This window comes from Diceros bicornis, chromosome 23 (genome assembly GCF_020826845.1).
Source record: "Diceros bicornis minor isolate mBicDic1 chromosome 23, mDicBic1.mat.cur, whole genome shotgun sequence".
In the NCBI taxonomy this organism is placed as follows: Eukaryota; Metazoa; Chordata; class Mammalia; order Perissodactyla; family Rhinocerotidae; genus Diceros; species Diceros bicornis.
In genome coordinates this window covers 4075056-4098345 of record NC_080762.1, presented here as the reverse complement: position 1 = coordinate 4098345, position 23290 = coordinate 4075056, and the positions used below count along the sequence as shown (strand labels likewise).

General features: G+C 45.3%; 1 protein-coding gene across 1 annotated transcript in view; it reads right to left on the bottom strand.

The window, feature by feature from the left end:
* SLC2A12 (solute carrier family 2 member 12) overlaps positions 1 to 14468 on the bottom strand; it is a 53453-nt gene extending 38985 nt beyond the window's left edge. The window contains exon 1 of the mRNA XM_058566819.1: positions 14305 to 14468. Coding sequence (XP_058422802.1) covers positions 14305 to 14416 — 112 coding nt within the window. The 5' untranslated portion in view covers positions 14417 to 14468. The remainder of the gene's footprint in view (positions 1 to 14304) is intronic.
* Positions 14469 to 23290: the final 8822 nt, after the last annotated feature.

The window sequence follows — 23290 nt, the reverse complement described above, 5'->3', positions numbered from 1 at the left end:
GGCTAGTCCCTGATGCTTCCAAGATTGCAGCCCTGTGATACCTCAGGACTTCCAGCACAGGAAATTTTCCTGGTGCCATTTTACCACATAAAAACAATGAAGAGAGACATGAAGAGTGGGCTTTCTCCTGTGTTTACTTTTTGGTTGATGCTGACAGAAGCGCGATGGCATCCTATGGACGACAGAAAGCAGAGGGAACTTTTCCAAGAAATCTGGCAGGGAGTGGGAGGAGAGAGAGAGGATGTGGCAGGGAGGTGGGGTTTATGCTTGTCTAAACATGGATGGGAGAGTCTGGGGCAGCTGGAAGGATGCAGGAAAGGCAACCAGTGCCAAAGGAGAGGGCAGGTGGGGAATCATAATTAGTGCCTTTTCAGTAAACCCACAGCCTCGCAGTCAAACAGTCTGCACTTAACGCTCGTGATGAAGGTCAGCATTCCCAGCCATTTTACTCATGGCCTTGCTTCACAGGGGCCCTTCCTGTACATCCGTTTTCCCCAAAAGTGTCACAGGGAACTCTCAGCCTTTAGTGGACATCACAAGAGTGGCAACTATCTGGAGACTTGCAACTGGTACCCACAGGCTGTTGGGTTACTGTCTGTGTCTGGCTGCTTTGCTGGAAGACCAGCAGTGTTCCTTTTGATGCAGTGATGCTTCTTTAATAAGGTAGTAAAGTAAAACTGGTCCCGCGGAAGACGTGGTCACAACCAAGAAGCTTTATGCAAACGAGCGCTGAGACCCTCACGGGGGCGGGGCACAAAGGGCAGGCAGACTGAGCAGCCACCAGACAATGGCTGCATTGTCTGTGCTCTCGGTGACTCAGATGAAAGCACGGCCGGAACAAACACCGACACGAGACACTCACTTCTCACAATATCTGAGTTTCTGCCTGTTTTCTCTTCTCCCTTCTCCGTTTGCCTGTTGCAGCAGTGAACGCTCTCTGGCCAACTCCATCCTACCGCAGCCTGAAGAGCTGGACGCACGGAGTATTTTTTTTGGCAGGCGGCCAGGCTATTATACACCTTGACCAACTGTGAACGCCTCACCAACTTAACAGACCCTCTACTTTATGTTTTGCTTAAGAAAAACTTGCAGGGGCCCCCCAGTGGCCTTGCCGTTGTGGTCTCCCCTTTCTCTGCCCCTTCTCCCCGGACACCTAAAATCCCTACCCATGCCTCAGGAGTCATCTCAAGTGCCACCTCCCCTGTGAAGACCACCCTGCTCTGCCTCGTGCTGCTGTCCCACCCCGAACCCTGTGTTCCTACTGTGCACACAGTGTGTCTTCAGAGCACCTGTCAGCACCTGTCACCTGTCAGGCCCTCATTTATGTCCTGTTGGTCTTCCCCTATTAGACTGGAAGCTCCTTGAAGGCAAGAAGCTTACTTTCTTTATGAGGTATCTGTATTCTCACCTCCCATCTCTGGCACAAGGGAAATGCTCAATGAATGTTTGTTGAGTGAATGAATGAATGATAGCACTCCCAAATACTGATCCTTGGTCCCCTCCTCCCATGTTCTGTCAGCAGACTAAGGTTAATCCCTAGCACATTGTAGTGGTTAGCATATAAAACTTTGTATCTACATAATGCTTAGCACACTCTTAGCGTGTCCACGAAGCTCTCAGCAAGATGATTAGCCTGTTAACACGGCACCGCCGCAGAGGCCACACAGGGCCTCGCGGCATTAGCAGTCAGCCCTGTGTGGACCTGTCCTCGAGTCCTCGGACTCTGTGGTTAGTGGTCCCCTTCCAGTGGACCAGGTTTTCAGATCCCACCCCAGTCTCCAGGCACATTGTCCCGCTCATCCTCCTTCCTTCACAGCCTATGGAGACCCGATTCATCTTGGAAGATCAACTCAAATATCCCCTCCTCTCCAAAACCTCTCCAGACTCCCTCTCTCCTCTCTCTTGCCTTTGGTCCGTGGCCTTCAGCACCCCAGATTATGTTTAGTTATGTCTGCACCTGCCTTAGATTGGGGGTGCCTTGAGAGTGGGGGTGTCCGTGTCACAGGGACTGCATGGTGCCTGACACGCAAGCTCGGGAGGCTACTCGACGTGTCTGAGGGAGCAGCGCTGGCTCTACCAGAAAGCTCCCTCACAACCTCTGGGAGGGCACGTCCCGTGGAGAACTGACGTGTGGGGTTTCCCACGGCTGTCAGGGGCCCCAGATACAGCCTCAGGGCCCTGGAGCACGTGTGGTGCCCCTGTGGAGGGAAATGTTGGGCACTAGCCTTCATCTAGCCACCATCCTCCCTCCCCTGCACCCCAATCCTCCCTTTGACACATGATGAAGCTCAGACCAGCAGGAAACATGGCCTCCTCTGTACCTACTATTGTCTGACCTTTCTAGGGCAAAAGGATGGGAACTTTGCTCTCTTTGTATTTTTCCAACCCCAGGTTTGATTTGGTAGTACTTTCACAGACACACTTTGCTGAAACTATTCTGCTGGCTACGGGGGTGTGAAGAGGGGACGCTGCTGTCATCACACATCTGCACTGCCCTGCGTCCTGCTTTGTCATCAGCTACCCTTTCTGTCTGCTGGCACGTATGCCCTTCATTCTTTCCTTCCTTCCTTCCTTCCTTCCTCCCTCCCTCCCTCCCTCCCTCCCTCCCTTCCTTCCTTTCTTCCCTCCCCCCCTCCTTCAAGGTGAAACTTTCACTAGGATAAGCCCAGGTCCTTGTTTCTTCTAAATCTTCCTGCTGCTAGTTGAGTTCTTCTTCTACTCAGAAAAGATTTCTTCTAGTATTTTGGGTTTTCCCCAGCATCTGTTTGGGAGTAATTATTTATGTGTTAGTTATTCATATTTATTTCCTCTCTCATGTCCATCTTCTCGTCCTTTTGGTGTGCATCCTAGGATAGCTTCTCATATTTATCCTCCACATCACAGGCTTCAGATGATAGTCTGCTCTGGCATCCCAGCCTCCTCATTCTCCTTCCACATCCCCCGCCAGACTCTTTGCATCTCTGTTCTCAGCCGGCTCCATTTCACCTCGGTTTACTCTTACTATCAGATGTAGTCCTACAGCTCTTTTTTCACAGAGTCCATTTTAAAAAAATTATAGAGAACAAAAATCAGACGCTTTCCAAAATTTATGTGTGTTTCCTGTAAAAAGAAATCTTAAAATGCATGCTTTGCCTTTGTATTTAAACTGTACTTGCCAATAACCAGATTTGCTGCATTCTTCTTATCTGGCCCCCAAACCAGTTATGATATTTTTGAGTGCAAGAAACCAAAAACCCAAAAAACAAGGGCTTAAAACATTGTGGCATTATTGTTTAGTTAGCAAGAAGTTGAGTGTCTCTGAGGATTCACACTCTATCCATCCTTCTGTTCCCGCCTCCTTAGCGGGCTGGCTTTTGTCCCCGACCTGTCATTGTATGTGCAAGGTGGCTGCCACAGCTCCAGGAGTAAGATTCTCTCACGACCAGATTCAAAGGGCAGGGACAGTGGAGGAAGTAACTTAGGGCAAGGCCCCTCCTTTTATCAGGAGGGAACTTTCCAGAAGCACCTGGGATGATGATGGGGTTCAGGACAAGCCACACCAAAATGTGACACCTTGGCATATTGAATATTTTAAGCCGAAGGAGTTTGAGAAAATGGCAGAAGCAGGAAGTCCCTCTGACTTTCCCCCTGGCCTTCTCCCCTGAAGCGGGTCATAAGACCCTCATGTGGGAGGTGTCCGCCCTATACCCAGAGGAAAACAACCACCTTATCTTCGAAGACAAAGGGACGTGAAGAGGAATCTGGACAAACAAGCCTTGCTAAGTGTCCCCTAGTTTACGTCCTTCCCCTCATACTCCTTGACCTGTCATCTTTTCATGACTGTCCACTCTTCATCAAGTCTAGCATAAAAATACTCAGGTTTGACCATTTCTGTGGGTCTTCACTTTCTTATAAAGGCTCCCATGTCGCATAAAACTTACATTAAATAAATTTGGATGCTTTCCTCCTTTAATCTGTTTTCGTCAGTTTAATTTTCAGACCCAGCCAGAAGCCCTAAGAGAGCTGAGAACTACATTTCTCCTCCCCTCCAGAGACTCACCCTAACGTCTCACTGACCAGAACCAGGGTTCCATGGTCAAATCTGGCTGCAAGAGAAACTGAGAAGGTGGCCTCTGAATCTTTCAGTTCTCCTGATAGGAGAGGCAGAAAACCAGAGGGAGCTGGACCAGCTATTGGGTTTTCAGTGTCCGACACACCTTATTCTAGCCATGTAGTTGCATCTGGAAACTGCTCTTGATTGGACCTGGAGGAGAAATTGATATGCACAGCCGCTAGCCAACTTTCTGACGTCTGAGAGCTGTTTTTCTGGTGAGGCTCCATTGGACTGAGAAAGGAATTCTTTTTCGTCCCCTGACTATGAATAAGGGATCTTATTCCTGCATTAGTTAAAGCAGTCTGTAGTTCTTTGCTTGTCAAAAACAGTACATACAAAGCTACAACTTCTAGAATGCACCATTCTAGTGGTTCATCTAGGCTTTCCTCCTTCTTAACACTCATTTCGTATTCCAGAATAAGAGCCACTGTCTTTCCTATCTAGCCCAAAGTTGCTGAAATCCTGGAAATTATAGCCGCTAGAAGATGTAGGAAGAGACGTGATGATGACAGGTTGGGATGGGAAGAAGCGGACCGTCGAGCAAATCTTCTGACCCTCTGAAAGAGCGGCTCCAGGGCTCCGTGGAGATGTCTTCCTTTTCTCCGGTTGGTGAAAGTTCTCTCGTTAGAGAAGCACAGTGAGAGTCTGTGGAAAGGTAAACTTTTAATGCCCTATTTTACACGTTAGGCCCATGTTTGCATTTTATTTAGGGTTAAGTCCTAACTCATTGAATACATCTGGCTTTAAAGCTATTGTAATTTTGCATTTCTTTCCATGTTTTCATGGGGATTTTCAACAGATAGCTAAGAAGGAGTGAATCTGGAGAACAAACCAGCAGGATCTTTCCTAGAGACCTCTGATGTCCCTCGGACGGAAATTCTCAATGTGTGTGAGCTGTGGACATCTCAAAATTGACAAAGTCTTTAAAAAGGACCTACAACCCATAAATGATTATTGAATACGGGGAAAAATAGTAACGTACATACCCGTACTTCAAGATTTCAAACCTATGTAGATGTGATGAAAAAAATTTTTCTTAATTTCAAAGTGCTAGTGAACGCGTGGTAGCTTTCTGTCATTCTGTGTTTTCTAATCAATAAACATAAAACAGCGAAAACTTTTGTGTGAGGATTCGGGACCGGGCCGTGGTGTAGCGGTTAAGTGCGTGCGCTCCGTTGCTGGCCACCTGGTTCCGATCTCGGGTGTGTCTCAGGCCATGCTGTGGCGGCGTCCCATATAAAGTGCAGGAAGATGGGCACAGATGTTAGCCCAGGGCCAGTCTTCCTCAGCAAAAAGAGGAGGATCGGCATCAGATGTTAGCTCAGGGCTGATCTTCCTCACACACACACACAAAAAAGTAGTCCATGTACTCAAAAATGGTTGAGAATCACTCTGAGTGCTTTTTTTTTTTTTTGTGAGGAAGATCAGCCCTGTGCTAACATCTGCCAAACCTCCTCTTTTTTTTGCTGAGGAAGACTGTCCCTGAGCTAATATCCATGCCCATCTTCCTCCACTTTATATGAGACGCCGCCACAGCACGGCTTGACAAGCGGTGCATCAGTGCACACCAATCCCAACCAGTGAAGCCCTGGCGCCAGCACCGTAGCAGAGCATGCGCACTTAACCACTTGCACCACCGGGCCAGCCCCCTGAGTGCTTTTCAAATTCTTTAATTAGGGAAATAAAATGGTAAGAAAATAAACAATATTGTAGAGACTTGGATGTAAAGCTCTCAGGAAGAGCACTTTGTTTACTAAAAATAAATACCTGGATGCCCACCCCAGTGTTAAGGGACAAGCCCATGGGGCATGTTGATAATATACAGGTGAACTGTGAGAGAGAAGGAGAGAGAGAGGGAAAAGGCCAAGAGGGGAGAATTTTGAGGAGTGTGTGTGAGAGAGAGACAGAGAGAGAGAGAGAGAGAGAGAGAGAGAGATCAAGAAACGGTGGCTAGAAGACATGGAAACAACCCTAGTGTCCATCAACAGATGAGAAGATGTGGTATATACATACAATGAAATACTACTCAACCATAAAAAAAGACAAAATCATGCCATTTGCAACAACATGGATGGACTTTGAGGGTATTATGCTAAGTGAAATAAGTCAGAGAAAGACAAATACTGTGTGATTTCACTCATATGTGGAAGACAAACAAACACATAGATAAAGAGAACAGATTGGTGGTTACCAGAGGGAAAGGGGTTGGGGGGATGGCAAGAGGGGTAAAGGGGCACATGTGTATGGTGATGGATGGAAACTAGACTATTGGTGGTGAATACGATGCAGTCTATACAGAAACTGATATATAATAATATACACCTGAAATTTACACAATGTTATAAGCTAATATGATGTCAATAAATAATTTAAAATAAAATAAAAGGAAAAAAGAATGGCTAAGAGATCCCAGAAATAGGAGAAATGGAAGAAAAGTTGAGGACCAGTTGTCAAGTTTGGAGAATGGGGATGGGGAGCAAACACAAGGGAACAACAGAGCAAGAGGCCAGTGGCTTTAGAAAAGTTGGTTTACAAGAAATTCCCTATGGTGGATTTGACAGGAGAATTTAATTGCACCTAATATTTAATTGCTCTATAGACCTCTTCAAATCACCAAGAAAAATCTACACAGAGATTGTGTGAATGGGATTTGAGTATATGAAGGAATAAGGGCTGTAATCCACGCATGGATTGGAGCAGGGATCAGAGAAAAGACCAGCTGCAGGAAGTGAGGGACAAGAATCCAGTGGAAACAGGAAGCTGGTGCAAAAAGTGATCAGAATCACAATACTCCTCAGGTGTGCTGTGTATGTTTGAGGATGGGCGGAGGGGTGGGGAGCCAGGAGGCATGTGGATTTAACCTTATGGGGGCTGGAGCTATTTTTGTTTAAATATTAAAAGAACAGTGACCTCATAAAGCTGGAGGATTTAGAGACATGCAGGTGGGGTTTTCCAAGACTCCCTAATTCTGTCACCACTACCATCACTTTCGGAAACTTTCTTGATTTCTCTAAACTGATGTGGTCTCTTCCTAGGAATTCCGCCTCTCGTGGTACTAAGCACACAAAGGTTTCATGATATGGTCCCTGCTTACATCTTCAGATTCCTTCGTCATCCTTTTCCCCCACTTTAAACTCTGTGCTTTCCTCATACAAGAATATTTGTAGTTCCCTGAGTGTGCCATTCTCACTTCCAACTCGTATACAAGCTGTGTTCTCTGCTTAGAATGCTCTCAGTAAACCTACTGGCCTCAGTTATATTTTCTTGACTCAGCTTAGTCATACTGTTTCCCAGGATCCTTCAAAAACTGGCTGAGCTGCCCCTGTGCACTATCATAGTACCACGTATCTCGCCACCTCCTGCATCGTAGGTTTCCTGATCCTGTCTCTCTACCTCAGTTGGTAACTAGCATCTACATTGCATGGCTGTCTCATTCACCATTGGACCCAGGGTCTAGCATCATGTCTGATTCCTAGTAGATACTCAAAATTTGCTGAACGATTGTCTTGTAGTTATTTAGATTCTTATCTTTCCGACGAGTTGGTAAAATCTATAGGCGTGCATAATATCTTAGAAATTTTTTTTTGCCCTGAAGTCTCCAGCACTGTGCCTCTCATACAGTAGGTGCTCATTAAGTTTTGCTGAATAAAAACACCCTTCAGTTCAGTGAACACTTCTTCACTCATTTACTCACTGAACAATTAAGCATGTACTGTGTGCCAGTGCTGTTTTGGGCACAACCCCAACAGGTGCGTCTGGATGGACCGTGCCATCTGCAGGGTGTCATTGTGGGCACTGTGTTGAGACATTCCCTAGGTTACATCTCGATCTGATGACACACGATGGTGGTACTTGTGCCACATGCATGAGACCCCAGATGGAAATGCAGAGAAAAGGCATCGTTCCTACCTCTCATGAATTGCACAGTGCCTTCCGAGCACTTCTGTTGGCTCAGAGTTCTGATAAGCACAAGAACATATATTTTACCCAGGAACTTATAATCTTATAGAAGAAGACATGTGACATGGAAAGCTAAGGAACTAGCTAAAATAGAATGCAAGAAAGTTCTGGAACGAGTGTAACAGGGACCCAAAATCACAGATCAGATCACAGAACGGAGCAGGAAGTGGAGACATCAGTGCTGGATAGTATCATTGGTCAAGTGGTCATCACCCTGGACTGGATTTAAATACTGAGGTTCAGATCTCTGTGCTGCCACCTATTATTCACGCTCCCTGGAACAAGTCACTTTGCTTCTTTGCAGGAGGTACCTGGGCTTCATGGTGAAGGAACAGTCTGGAATCAGAGTCCCTGCTAGTTACCAGCTAGACTTTGACATGCCCCTTAACCTGTCCCTGTGTCCTCATTGCTAAGATAAAGATAATAGTGTTACCTGCTTCATAAAGTTGTTATGAGAATAAACTCAATAGAGGAGTGCCTGGTATGTGGCAGGAAGCACTTAGTAATGTTAGCTGATGATCTCTGAGCCTCAGTTTCCTTATCTGTGAACTGGAGGTAATTTACTTCATTGGTTGTTGTAAAGATAAGTAAGATGATGGTAATAGAAGCACTTGGCCCACAAAAATCACTCAACAAAGGATGGATTTAGTCTGAATCAATGGGGTAAAATCTTCATGACGCAGAAATAAAACTGAAACAATGTCTCTTACTGATGTTGAAGGAAGTAAACTTATACCTTGTTTCTAGCATAACAATTACGCCTTTTCATAAATTCTTGAATTCCTTTGTTTTGGCAATACCTACATAATTGGGCTTTCATCATGAAATATTCTCCCTGTGATTTTCCCTCGGGGTTTCTACAGTTTTGTTTCCCAATAGAAATGAAACATTTCCCTAGCTCAGGGATGCTCTCTCACTGTACAGACTGATTCTGATTATAACCTTTTCCCCTATTCTTAAAAAGCCTCGCACATTTGAGTCTGAGATGCCTCTGTAGGCAGGTTGCTAAATGAGCATTGCCCATAGCTCCCGACTCCAACTTGCACGCAGCGTGGAAACAGGTGTATGCAGGAGCAAAACGTTTTGGATACAATAATATGGATGTAGCTAATAGCCCCAGAGCCTGACATGCCAGGCAGACCTGAGTCATTAGTGTTTCTGAGAAACAATTATTTCCAAGGGAAGTACAATTTAATAGTTTAAGGGTAAATTACACTTGATTTACTTAAGGAAAAAATAATCCCATAAGTCAAACCAAGGATTACATTTTTCTCCCTGATATTTTGGCAAAACAGTGTAAAGTGAGTCATTGTTCAAAAAGAATGAAGGCTCCTAAAATTAGAATAATGACATAAATTATTTTAATCTTCTTATATCTTCTACCTAAATTAGTATAACACTGAGGCATAGCCATTTACCAAATGCGTAAAAGAGCACGCTGTGACATAGGAAAGAAAATGATACCAATGAGCCAAACAAAACAAAATCGAATAGAAAAAAACCATATGAATTTATGATTTACTACAAAGGTAATATATTTGACTCGGGTTTCAGCTGGGAAATATTTGGGGGGATTTCAGGTCCAGTGCCTTTAACTGAGCTTGGGTACTTTTTGAGGGCAGATGGGGTGATAAACCACCCTTATTTAGTATTTGGTCAAACAGCCTCTTGGGAAGAAGTCCATTCCAGCTTTCCCCCTTTCTCACCCCATAACTTGGTGTCCTTGGACGTGGATTTCATGGCCTTCTTTTTTTCAATAACTCATCCTTTGGGGAAGACTGTTCATGAGAAAAAAATTGAGCTAGGGAGCCCTGTTGCGTTCAATTTAAGAATCCTATAGAACCAGCTCTTGCTCATACAAGCTGAGCAAACAGCCGCTTTGACTCTTATAGCCCAAGCTAATGGCCGGCTAATGGAAGGCTGCTTGGAGCTCTTGGAACTTTCCAAACCCTGAGGCTAAGTAGTCCTTCGGTTCCTCCTACTGAGAAAACGCTGCATACACAACCAGATTCCAGAACTAACTCCTCTTGCAGGAGAAATCTAACCCATACACGGCCGTTGAAGACTGCATTTCAACTTGGCCAATGCGCGTCTGATATGCACGTGTACACAGGGGTTTCCTCAGGCCCCTCCAGGGTGGGTTCGTTGACTTTTGAGTTCTGTTTTCACCAGCCACTGTGAGACCTAGACCACTAAACAGTGTCCCGGTGAGAATTCACACGGATTGTCCCCTGGGGGCCCACATCAGGGTCCTGTTAGCTGCCACCAGGCGTGCTCCTGGGATCTCAGCTCTCGATCTTACCGGAGAGAAGGGAGATGTTTAAAATATGTGACAATTGGGGCCGGCACTGACTTATCAGAACAGACACTGGCTGCAGAACCAGTTTGGGCACGCTGCTGTCTGCCGGCTCAGGTCAGTCCCTCTGTCACTGCACTGCCTGGCGGCTCCTGGCCTGGCTTTGTCCACATCTGCTGGGCCCTGCCCCGCAGGCTCCCGCCACTGCATGTCTGCTGGCGGCCAAGAGGTGGTCTGTGGTAAGAGGCAACCTCTCTGTCCCTCTAGGTGACACGATCTTAAAGGGGAACAGGAGCCCTGCTGTGTAGGCCAAACGCCACCCAAAGCTTGTGGCCAAACATCTCCCCTCATGTTTGTTCAGAGCCTTCTCCCTTCCTAGACCCCAGAGAAGCCATTTGCCCAGCCTCACGGTCATGAAAAGCCTCAAATTTAGACTTTGGACGTGATTTCCCAGTGAGGGTAAATGTACAGTCACAGAGAGAAGCTGACTGAAGTGAAGAGGGAGGCAGTTATCTTCAAATCTGGTCTTCTTTCCAGACAAAAGAGTCTCTAGTCCCTCGAAAATTCACACGCCTATAAACCCTGTCATTTCCTTGGAAATATCAAGCTATGCTCAGCAATTTTTTGTTGTCAGCCATTAATTTGTTAAACACACATGTTTCTAAAACACAAAATTTTTGTCACAGGTTTCGTCACTTTTTAATATACGCAGAGCCTGGAAGAATGGGAATGGCCAAGGCCTGAGTCTTCTCAAGTGACAGGTCTGTTGTTAGAAGCTCCTCTCATATCCAAAGCCCTGTTATCAGGTCAGGCTGATTGGCTGGACTTGCTCTTTCCTGGGGATGTTTGTTCCCAAAGCTTCTCTTACAACTAAACTTCCTCTCAGGGAATATGCCCCAACCAAAATTAACAAGATGGCCTGCCTAATCAGAGTAGGGATGTGATCCCCCTGCTCCAGGAGCCTGCTCAGGGCTAGGGACGGGAGGGAGCAGGGAAGCAACCAGGCCAGCTGACGTCCTTGCTCCACCTCCCCGCTGTCCACCAGAGCGGGCCATGGTGGCCTGGACTGACCACTTACCCAGCTTCCAGTTGTACAAAGGAGTTCACAGCTTTAAGCACGTTTGAGAACTGCCTTCAGTATCCCTCTGGTTAGCTGACGTATGCATTTCTTAAATCTCAGACTGTAGCATCTCAGATTTAGGAGGGTCTTAGAGGGCTGAAGTGCTGCCCTTTCACTGGGTCAGTCAGTGAGTCCACTTCTAGCAACCTGGGCTCCAGAGCCTTCGGCAGCTGGATCTGCAGTGCTGAGAAGCCGCACTCATATGGCGGATATTGTTCTGGGTTTCTGACCTTTAGGACAGATCCGAGGAAAAAGCAGTACTGGTGGGGTAAAAGTGGGTTTAAAGGAAACCCTCCCACTAGCCGGTTGTTTGAATCATGAAATTAGGAGAGCCTGGGAGACCCAGGTCCTGAGATGGAGGAGGAGGCACTGGGCCTCCCAGGCCAGAGGCCACCAGGGTCAGCTTTGCACCAGCCACTGCGTGAACTGGAGCCAACCACACATCTTCTGGCCTTGTGTTCTCCTAGTGTGAGATGCTCCAGCAGTCCATGTTTCTCACTTCCCCTATATCTGTTGTCAGCTCTAGGCCCCAGGATTTCAAACTGAGCTCAACCTGCCCTGTAAGGTCAGTTATAACATGTCTATGAACACTGAAAAATTTACTAAAAACGTACCCACTTTGAGTCACAGCTTCGTGAAAATGAATTTAAGTTCATTAGCTTCTAGTCATTGGAACAAAGCATTCTTTCTAGTTAAAGAGGGGTTGGCCAAGGGAGACCTGTCACCACTTTTCATTGTGCATAATAGCATTGGGGGTGCAATCACAGAGCACCCCCCCCTTAAACCTCAGATAATTTAATTGCCTCGTGCTGGGTTGTATAACTCATTCCTCTTTATGCTTTAATTTTCCCAGCTAGGAATATAGAAAAACTTGCTACCTTCAAATGCAGAAATAGTATGATAATTATTGAGCATATTTTAAATACTCTGAATTTCCTGGATGAAACTATAGAAGTTTAAAATATAAAGAAGTTGAAAGGAGTATTTGACAAACATTATTTAATTAAACCTCAACATCTTCATAAAACAGACTGAAATACAATCCCAGTGGGGAGATTAAGTAACTTGTCAAAACCATGCAGAAGTCTGCACCATGCATTCATTATATACATATATATATACAGATGATCGCCTTTGGGTACCAAGAGCTGTTTAAGACAATTTAGGAAAATTTACAAAAGTAATACTAAAAGGTTTGTATTCATCTAAAGATACATGCTATACAGCACAAATCAAAGCTGTATTCATTTGAGAGTTTAGGGAAACATTTAAGCTTCCTCTAATAATAAAGCTTCATTTAAAAGATAATTCATGGTATTTATTCACTTATCTTTTCTTTACAACAACACAAACAGTTGCACTTTAAATTGAATTCTGTGCGTATATTCAACCTTTACAAACATAAGTACATGTGAGCCTCCTTCGGGATAATTGTGAACTTGTACCGTTTAACCTATGAAGAGTACACTGTGCTTTCAAAGCCATATCGAAATTAAATCGCCAATTTTTAATGGTCACAAAGCTTCTTTCCCTCTTCTTTGTGACATTATCGCTGCCTCTACTTAGTGAACACCTTGGTTGGCATGACCACCTGAGCTCACCCTACAGTTCAATCTTGCTGGAATTCAGAAAGAAGAACTTTGCAACTTTTCCCCTTTGCCCTCAAATACAAGTTTCCCTTGCCCGTTCTAGGACTTAGGAGCCAGAGAGCACACTTAGATCAAGGGGCAGCTCTGCTCAACAGGGTGAGGCCATGCTGAGGGATGACCCAGATACTCATTCTTGACCAAAAGTGAGAAAACAAGAGAAGTCAGAGCAGGGAGCAGGACAGGGAAGGATGACAGCTTCTCACTCTTGAGGAGGCATCCCTTTGTGCCTCCGTGAGAGGGGTCATGGGTTCAATTCCAACATCAGACGAACCCACAGTGCACACATGAGTATTTGCTAGATCCATTCCAAGGGGAAAGGTAAATGCTTTTTGTACCGTTTAGTGTTTTGGATTATTCATGGAATTCCAGTATATGGCCTGAGATTATATTATATGATTAGGGGGAGCAGAGCTGAGGAAAGCGGTAGGAAGGAGAGAATTATTTGTGTTTGATTTCATTTCATATTATGATTCATTTCTATTCTTTTGAGAGCAAACTAAATGAATAAGAAGAGGCAGCTAAAAGTGTAGAGTGTGTTTGTGGGAACTGTAAATGTGGAAGTGAAGAACAGCATTTGGTCTAGCAAAGAAGTGAATTAAAACTTTTCCAAATTTCACCTCCAGAAGGCAAAGTATTGAACAAACCTCAGTTCGAAAAGCCAGTTTTAAAGAAGGCGGGAGTGATGAAGCCAAGGTTTTCAGCTCCGAATAATGCTCAAACTCATTCCAAATGGATACTGGGGACTTAAAAGAAAGTCGTGTTCATTGATTATGTAACTATTAATTTTATGAAACCTATTTAAAATACTGATTAAAAAATGGTGGTTATAATGTCCACTTGTTACAGGTTGTCCCTTTGTGACAATAAATGAAAAAGCGTGCATGTGGGGGTGTGTGTTTACACATGTGACTATCTTGCCGGCCAATCTTCCCAAAATGAAGATGATTTACACATTATATTGTCAACACGATGAACAGGACCCAGCTCACCAGTGGTGGAACTTCATGTTATAGCTCCTTGTCACTCCTCCCACCAGACCCTGTCCCCTTCTCTCCATGCACCGAGCAGGCTCCCGTGTACACGCACGCACACACACACACACACACACACCAGTGAGACGACACGACTACAGCTTGCTCCTCTGGCTCCTCTGGCCTCTCACCCCAGCCCTGCTGCCTCACTTTACCTCTCGCCCAGGACGGATGCCGGCCGCCGGCTCTGTCGCGGCCATCTGTCTGCGCCGCTCTCTCCTTCGGGTTCAGCAGACTGGGGCCCTCCGTGTTTTCAACAGGTACCATGGTCACGTAGAAGTTACAGCCTTTCCCTCGGCACCAAACCACCCCGACCGCCTCCACTGACAGGAGTGGTCACTTTCCCCATGGTCCCATGCTAAAGAAGGGTGAAAAAAAAACTTCAGGCAAAGCCAATGTGATTTGTGACCAACTTTGTTTCTATTTCCGAAGGCTTTGCCCTTTTCGGTGACACACGCTGTTGCTATTCCCGGCAGCCTATCACGGGCAGGGGGAGGGCCGAGCCTCCGGGAGGATTGTTTTTGCCTTCAGATGTGGAGTTGCTATCCAGCCAGGGTTAAAGGCCTGGGGCCGGCCGGGAGCTCTGACACAGGGTTGGGCTCTAGCTAGGAGCAGCTCTGGTATTCCTGCACCTTGGAAAAGAGGCAGAGAGGGAAACGTGCAGATTCAAAGGCACCCTGAGAGGGGAGGCCCAGAGTCCTCAGGGATGGTATCGGTTAATTTTGCACGGAGAGGAACTGTTCTGCAAAGACATATCAGGAGGAAAAGTGTGTCAATGTCTCGGCAAGACTGTTATTCCGAGAGTCATGACACTTACCAGCTTAAACAAGGCATAAAACATCTTCACTGTTTCAACCTGATATTACTGGAGGTGAGTGAGTGCCTTGTAGCTCTCTCTCTCCAAGGCCTGCGGACACATCAAGGCCTGAGACCACGCACACACAAACTCAGATTGAGTGGATTCTTCGGGCTTGTTACGCCCTGGGTGTGTATATATACTTATTCATTTACTTATGTTTAATTATATATTTATAGCAAAGTAATCCAGTTTATTTACTCACAGTTGTCTTGAAGAGAGGAACCCACCTGGAATCTTCTGCCAGGTTGTGTGATAGCCTTCTAGTGGGAGGAGGGTGTTTCCAACCCGGAGAAGCCAGACTAAGGGACCTGCCATGGGGGTGTGGTGCTCATACAATCTGAACCCAAATCAGAGCATGAGGAGGAAGATTTCTTTTCTGATTTGTGAGCATATTTATATAAAAGGTCTCACAGAGTTGTGACATTTTATCTTTAGTTATATGTTTATTGAAAAATCTTAGAGAGGACATTGGGATCATTTTAAAAAACCATTAGGGGTGAAAACTAAAATTTCTGGAGCATTTATTATCTGCCAGAAAGTCTGCTAGGGGCATGAACTCCAGTGATTCTTTTGAGGAAACTTGTGAGGCAGACACCCATGCCACAGAAGGGGAACTGGAGGCAAGCTGCCTGGAGTCTCACAGACGCTTATGGTGGAGCGGAGTCTGTGAATCTGGGTGGCATAATGCCGTGGCTCCCCTCTATCCTAACATCCCAGCCTGTCCTTCCCTGATTTTCTTGGCTTCCTTCACTTTCAGCCCTTCTCGGTCTTCAGAGGATGCCATGAGATATGGCTTGTAGTCTTAGCCATCCCTCTGGACAGAGAAGGTAATCCGTGCTCATATAGGCAAAGCTGAACCCCACTGGACTCACTTTCGGCGTTTCGGCTGGATCATAACACAACTCTAAATTAACTTCTCACCTGTACATTTCCTTTATTCATCACTAGGTATTTCTATATCTTTCTTATCCTCCAGGGAATCAGGTAGCAAACGGAAACAAAACTGTAATAATTCAACTGGAATTTATTATGCACCTGTTGTATGTCTGCTGACAGTGCTGGGACATGGAAGTTCTCTAAGCACAGCCCAGCTGCCTGCTGATTAAGAAATGAGGCATTCAGAATCCCACAGATCAGCATGTCCCCACCGAGGAATGTGTAGTGCAACAGAGCTTTAGTTTTCACTTGTTCCCAGGACATGTTACGATTGTAGGAGCAGCCATTTTTATTTGTGAGATACACGTACTTCTCATCAGATCTCCATATTCTCTTGGCTTCTGTTTCTTTCTGCTCAGAGCCAATGACCTCAGTTGGGGAACATGTTTTTGCAATGGGTCAGCTGTATAATTGCTTTGTGTGGTGACCCCAGGCCCCACATCTCCAACAGCTTCTTGGCACCATGCGAGTGTTGGAGTGTATTCTGTAGTCTTTGACTAGGCAGAAGATAAACCTAGTTCCAGAATTCCTTACAATGGCTAAAAGCAATGTAACAATTCTCACTTTGCTCTCTGTAGCGCAACCATGCAGGAAGCGCTCAGGCAGAAACCAGCGAGAAATCAATAGGATGAAGCAAGCAGTGCCACTGGCTGCAATGCTTCCTGGCGCACCTCTTTCTGTTCCTCATTCTGTTGTTGACCCAACGTGGGCCACTGGCTATCCCAATGTCTGTTCTGTGCTCACCCTACTCTCTTAACTCACAGAAAAGTTTAGGGGGAAAATCCTTTTCACTCAGGCTACAGGGGAATATTCTTCTGCCTAAATTTCCTTAAGAACCCAGTCTTTCTCCTTCACAGTATTTTGCACACTTGTAATGTATTTAGTATAGTCACACGCGGTGATTTGATTAAAGCTGCCTTTTCTGCCAGACAGTAAGCTCCATGAGAGTGTGGGCTACGTCTGTTTGGCCCATCATGGTGTTCCAACTGCCTGGTACAGAGTAAATTCTAAATACCTGGCCGATCCCTGTAAATCCACTGAACTTTAGCGTTCCTAGAACATACGCTCCAAGAGGGCAGGCATCCAAGTCTGTCTAGTGTTCATCGGTCACTGTATCCGCAGCTCCTAGGCATGCAGGAGACCCTCAATGTTTGTTAAATTAACGAGTGCTCACAAGTGGAGCTTTCAGTGAGCTGAATAATGATTTAGTTTTTTGATATCAAAATCCATATGAGGATTGCCAATTGAGGATTTGTCCTTCTTCTTTCCTTTCTGTTAATTTCTTTAGCGCAAGTATCGCCACAGGCTGTCCTGTCTGCTTGGAGCTTGAGCCACTACCATCATTAAAACCCTCTCTTCCACTCCAGGACTACACACTCAGCAGACAGCAGACGACAGTTCATTCCCATAACCCCACAACTCCGCTACACACCACGTTAGACCACACTCTCAAAGACAGACACTGCTGCCAAATCTAAAAGTACGTGTCGCGGCTTATAAATTGACAAGGCAGGTAAGGGGATGAAAGAGAAGGCAGGCAGCGTCACAGGGCACGTGAACATCTACTACATACCAGGCCCATTTTCGTGGCAGTGTTTCTTAAACATCACAACAACTTTGTGAAGCAAATACTATCACCTCCATTTTGCAGAAATTGAAACTGAGAAGTTTATGAACCGTGTCCCAGATTAAAACACACTTTGCAGTGTTTTATCATGAACATTTGGATCATAGAGGAGAACCTAGATTCTATAACCAACGTGCTCCTGTGCTCACTTTTTCACCCATCTTCCTCCATGTCAACTTTCGATCCATCCATCGATCCACCCTGGTGTTTATGCGTTTCAAAGTAAGCTGAAATACTTGGGTATGTGTATCATTCAGTAGAGTTCAACATTTGTTCAGGTTCTTTTTTTCTTTGAGACATTTTACCTACAATGAAGTGCACAAATCCTAAGGGTACCATTATGTGAATTCAGAAAAGCACATACATGACCATCTTCCTAGAAAGTTCCTTCATGTCTCTTCTGAGTAGATTCCCACCTCAACCTCTAGAAGCAACCAACATTCTGGTTATTTTCCACATGGTTAGCCTTGCCTGTTCCAGCTCTTGGTCTAATGGAATCATGGAGCATGTTCCCTGGTGTAAGGCTTCTTTCACCGGGTATAATTCTGAGATTCATGTATGCTTTTGTGTGTATCAATAGTTCATTCTGTTTATTGCTGAATAGTATTTCAAGGTGAACATGCCACAGTTTGTTTATCCATTTTCCTGTTGATGGACACCTGGGCTGTTTGGCTTGGGCTATTAAAAATAAAGCTGTGATGAACATTCTTGTGCAAGAATTTTTGTAGAACATAACATTTCAAAGCACAGCGGTCAAAGTCCATTTCTGTCCAAAACCCACATGCCTCCCCTTGCACCCGCTGCTTCTCCGTGGTGTGTCTTGCTGCGTGATGTTTATATGGTTTATGTGGAATTTACCACTGGAGGTTTTAATCCCGAAATGGTTCATGACAGTGTGAACACAAGTGGGGAAACATGATCTTCAGACAAAAAGTATCCAGATACAAATTCAGCTCTTTATTAGCCGTGTTCCAATAAAATATTCATCCTGGTGTGATTTTTTTGGATGGATATTCATTATTTTACCTGTATATACTATCTAAATAACTCCTTTCTCTAGAAGTTTTCAGTGTAACTTTGTTCTTATCAGTAGAATATTACCAATCATAGCATATTGATTCACGTTCCTCAAATTTCAAAAGTATGGTTAAATTCATTATATGTTCATTTGGTACAAAATTATGTAATTAATCATAAAAGAAAGACCATGTAGTAATGTAAGATCATGTTATTTCTATTATTTTAAGTGGAAAAATCAGAGTAGAAAATTTCACGCTAATTACCATTGCAATAATTTTTAAAAATATGTGTGCATATTCGTAGAGACTAGGTGGGAACTTGGAAAAACTGAAAATAACTAACATGTTGGAGTAGTAAATCATGTGTAAAAAGTATTTTCTGAAAAAATGTTTTCTTAATGTTGTTATAATATCGTATGTCTAATAAGTATAAATCCAAATAAAAATTCTTCAAATTTTGGGCTGCCACATACTGTTTTGCAGTCTGTACATTGCATGACTATAGGTGGGCCGTTCACATAAATAGACAGCAGAGGTCTCTTCGTTTATTTATAAAACAAATTTTCCAGAGAATTATAGTAAAAATGTCATGAAGAAGGGGCAGTTTTTTCTAATTTGCACAAAGATGCATCTGGGTAACTGATGGGGCTGCTGAAATTATCATCTTCCTTTAAATTACACCATCTTATCTATTAGTTTGGCCCACGTCTGCTTTTGTACTGCTTACTTGTATAAAACGAGCACATTCTCCATTCAATTAGCTATTTTTCCAAATAACTTATTTCTAAGTTTTAAATCTTCCTCAGTACTATTACTATGCTCTTTGGGTGGAGGCGTCCACTGAAAGTTGCTCAGTGACCGAGCCTTTCCTTTAGGTTATCTGTCCTTTTATACCAGGATGTCAGAAAAAGTTGCTCCACCTTATGTGACAGCAGCAGCCTTTATTGGCTTGGAGCTCTGGTCCTCCTTTGTCACATGTCCCCTTATGCTGGTCACGGAGGAGGGCATACCATGGAAAATCGACTGTCTCCCACACCGAAGCTGGAAGGGCCCCTTTTCTGGCTTCCTTTGCACTCAGGGCCAGGTTCTGCCAAGTAGGTCGCACACCCCAGATGTTGTATCAGAAACTGGCATCATGAAGTAGCAGGATCCACAGGCCTCATTCCAGCAACAATGGTGGCAGTTCTGGCCGCCATGTCCAGTGTTCAAGGTTCCTGGATATACGCTGAGAGGGACGTGCCCAGGGTGGCCAGACCAGCACAGAGCAGAACTTTGGGAATTATTCTTGACTGCAGAGTCTCCATGTTGGAGCTGGTTTCCGAACTCATCCGGCTGAGTCCTTTTCTATGTGTGCAGAGGCAGATTAATCACAGAGCTAACGAAGTTTAAGCTTCAGGGCACCTCACTCGCATTGACCTTTCCAAGGCCCTGGGAGGGGCCAGTGATGCATTCATATGATCGTACATTTTTGTAAAATTTGCAAAAGTAAAATATTTAACTGCAATCAGTTAAGACCACTAACTCTTTGCACCCTGACACTGACATCTTCTTTGTCATGTTTTCCTTGTGTCCAGTGACATAGGAGGGGCCCTGGAATATGTGGGGTCTGGCTTAGGGACAGTTAAGTTGGAGACCTCATTTGGCTTGAGTTTCGCTTCTATGGCTCACAGGCACATGGGTGTGGAGTTAGGCTCTTGCTGACTCTCCTGGGAAAGCAAGAGTCTTCAGGAGTTCTCCTGCTCCCTCTGTGCTGGCTCAGCTTGCACGCATTCCACACGATCCCTCATGTGACACACTGATGGAAAGGGTAGGGCAAGAGGGCCTATGGCTCCCAGAGCACGTGGGCCATGGACGAGGGCTGTGCTGCAAGACAGACTGGTTCTTTCCATTCTCTCTATGGAAAATAATGTCACGAAAAAGCATTGTGAGTGAAGAGGAGAGGGGGGAATATTGTTATTGAGGTATATCAAGCAATTCCTGGATTATGTGATGTTCGTAACACTTGGCAACTTTTTAACATCTGTAATTTATCTAAATCAATATTCACTTTCATACTTAATTCTGTATTCTCATTTTTTAAACTAGGACACCTCAAATTTTTTTTTTTTTTGTGAGGAAGATCAGCGCTGAGCTAACATCCATGCCAATCCTCCTCTTTTTTGCTGAGGAAGACTGGCCCTGAACTAACATCTGTTGCCAATGCTCCTCTTTTTTTTTCCCCTTTCTCTCCCCAAAGCCCCAGTAGATAGTTGTGTGTCATAGTTGCACATCCTTCTAGTTGCTGTATGTGGGAGGCCTCCTCAGCATGCCCGGACAAGCGGTGCATTGGTGCGCGCCGGGATCTGAACCGGGGCTGCCAGTAGTGGAGTGCGAACACTTAACGGCTAAGCCACGGGGCCGGCCCCCTGGAGCCCTCAAATTTTTATAAACTTCAGTCCCTACAAAACTTAAATCTGACCCAGTGACTATGTTTGGGAAATAGTTCTTTCCAGATGACCATGCTTACTAGAAATCTGTCAGATCCATTCTCTTCTCCTCAGACCCACTGCCACTCTCTAAATCCAGGCCACCTCACCGCCTCCCACACGGAAGCTGCAACAGCTTCTGACAGCCCTCCCTGCTGCATTCTTGCTCCCCGAAGCCCGTTTTCCATACTGTAGCCGAGAAGATTTTTTTCTAAAATCTGGACCCTTGAATGGCTTCCAGTTGTTTTAAACGTTGCACCAGCTTCCAACTGTTCTTAGGGTTGGTCTAAATTTCATAATGAAGCCTAAGATATCCTCCATGGTCTGGCTCGAGCTCACTGCTCCAGGCCCATCTCCTGCCACTTTCTGACTTGAACTCTGCAGTCTAGTCCCGTCTTGGGCTCTGTGGTGGGCCAGCCCATTGGGGCCTCCTTGACCTGATCCCCATTTAGACACTTGTCTCGTTCCTCGTGGTGGTTGCCCCAGTCGCACCCCAAGCACAACTACCTAAACCAGGAGCAGACCTCTCATGCTCAGGGAACCAACAGCACAGGCCAGGGTCCTCTCTTTCTGATCTTCTCTCTCTGAATTAAGTTAGGGACTCACTCTATCAGTCAGAGTTCAGTGCAGGAATTTTAATCAGGAAGGAATTTAACACAGGGAATTGGGTTCTTGTAAAACCATTGGGCAGCCTGAAAGACCAGATTCCAAGCATTCAGGTCTCATGGCCAGAATAATACAGAGCTGACTCATCAACTGATCTCTGTATCAAAGGTCGCCTAATGGAGCGAGTTCAAGAGTGCACTGCTGAAGTCCAGGGATCAGACCGTGACTTCCCTGTAACCGCCCTCTCCAGCAAGCTGTAGATGCAGGAATGCTGCCTCAGGGAAACCTCACATCTGCCTGATCCCACAGGCTGGCAGAAGGTCCCCACAGAGGCAGAGAAATAGCCTCCCCATCATGTCTACCTTCATGCGGATGCATCTAACTGATGTCTAGAGCCTGATTGCAAGGAAGTCTGGGAAATGCAGTTTTCCAATCTCCCCAACAAGAAGGAGCGTGGATGAAGGTTGAGAGGGCCCCCACACTGTATCCACTCTAGTGGTGTTTGGGTTAATAGAGCACGTGGAGTGAGGCCTGGGCTCAGGGCCATGGCAGCCCAAAGTCTGTGCAAGCCAGAGTCATGGAGGAGGGAGCAAAGGAGACGTGCAGAGTAAGAGAAAGCCGGACACAAAAACAGCAGGGGAAGGGAAAATCAGAGTGAAGCAGAGAGGGAGCTGGATGGCCCCATGGGAATGGTCTTGGCCTTTGGTTTTCTGTGAGGCCTGGCTGTGTTTTGTACTTTCCTGTAATACACGAGGGATTGGGCGGTGTGATCTTTTCCATCCCTCCCCACTCCCTCCCCATCCCCCCTTGCCAGGGCTTCAGTCTCTCTGACCTCGTTCCTGAGGTTGGGCCACGCGCCCCCTCCTCTCTGCTCCTGCGGTGGCAATGGCGCAGAGTGCAGCGCCGCCACTGGGTTAAGCACGGAGCTAGTACTGCGATGATTTACTCCCCTGTTCCCCGTCCTAGACTGTCAACACTGCGAGGACAAGCTCTGACCACCTCACTCACACCGCTCCTCCAGAGGCTAGCACGGAGAAACCTTGAGTGGCTCTGAATATTTGCTGAAAGAAATACCAGCGGAAAGGATGGAGAAGAGGGCCTAAGCAATAAAACTTCATACCGATCTTGTGTTGTTTCATCACAGCATGATTTTGAGCTTACGTTCTAGGACTAGTCTTGGTTTTAATTCTGACTGTAACACTTATTAACTCTGGAACCTCTTTATGCACCAGTTTTCTTATCCCTAAAATGGGATAACAATAGCACCCATCTCATAGGGTTCCTGTGAAAATTAAATGAATTAATATACACAAAGTATTTAGAACAGTATCTGACCATAGTGACCCTCAATAAATGACAGCTGTGGTTGTTGTTGCATCCAAGGGGCTCCATAGAAGTATAAGGTGTTACCAGAAAAAATACTGGTTCAGGAGTGAGATAATATAGATTCTAGTGTTGGAGTTTTTGTTTATTATCCACACAACTTTGGGCAATTCAAATCAGCCCTCTAGGCTCGTTTCCTCATCTTTAAGATGAGCAGACATACACTTGCTTTGCCTAAAGCTGCTAAAGTTTGCCGAGCAGCCAAGCTCCCTTTCTTTGGCTGCAGTCTTGTATTTTTCTTTTGGA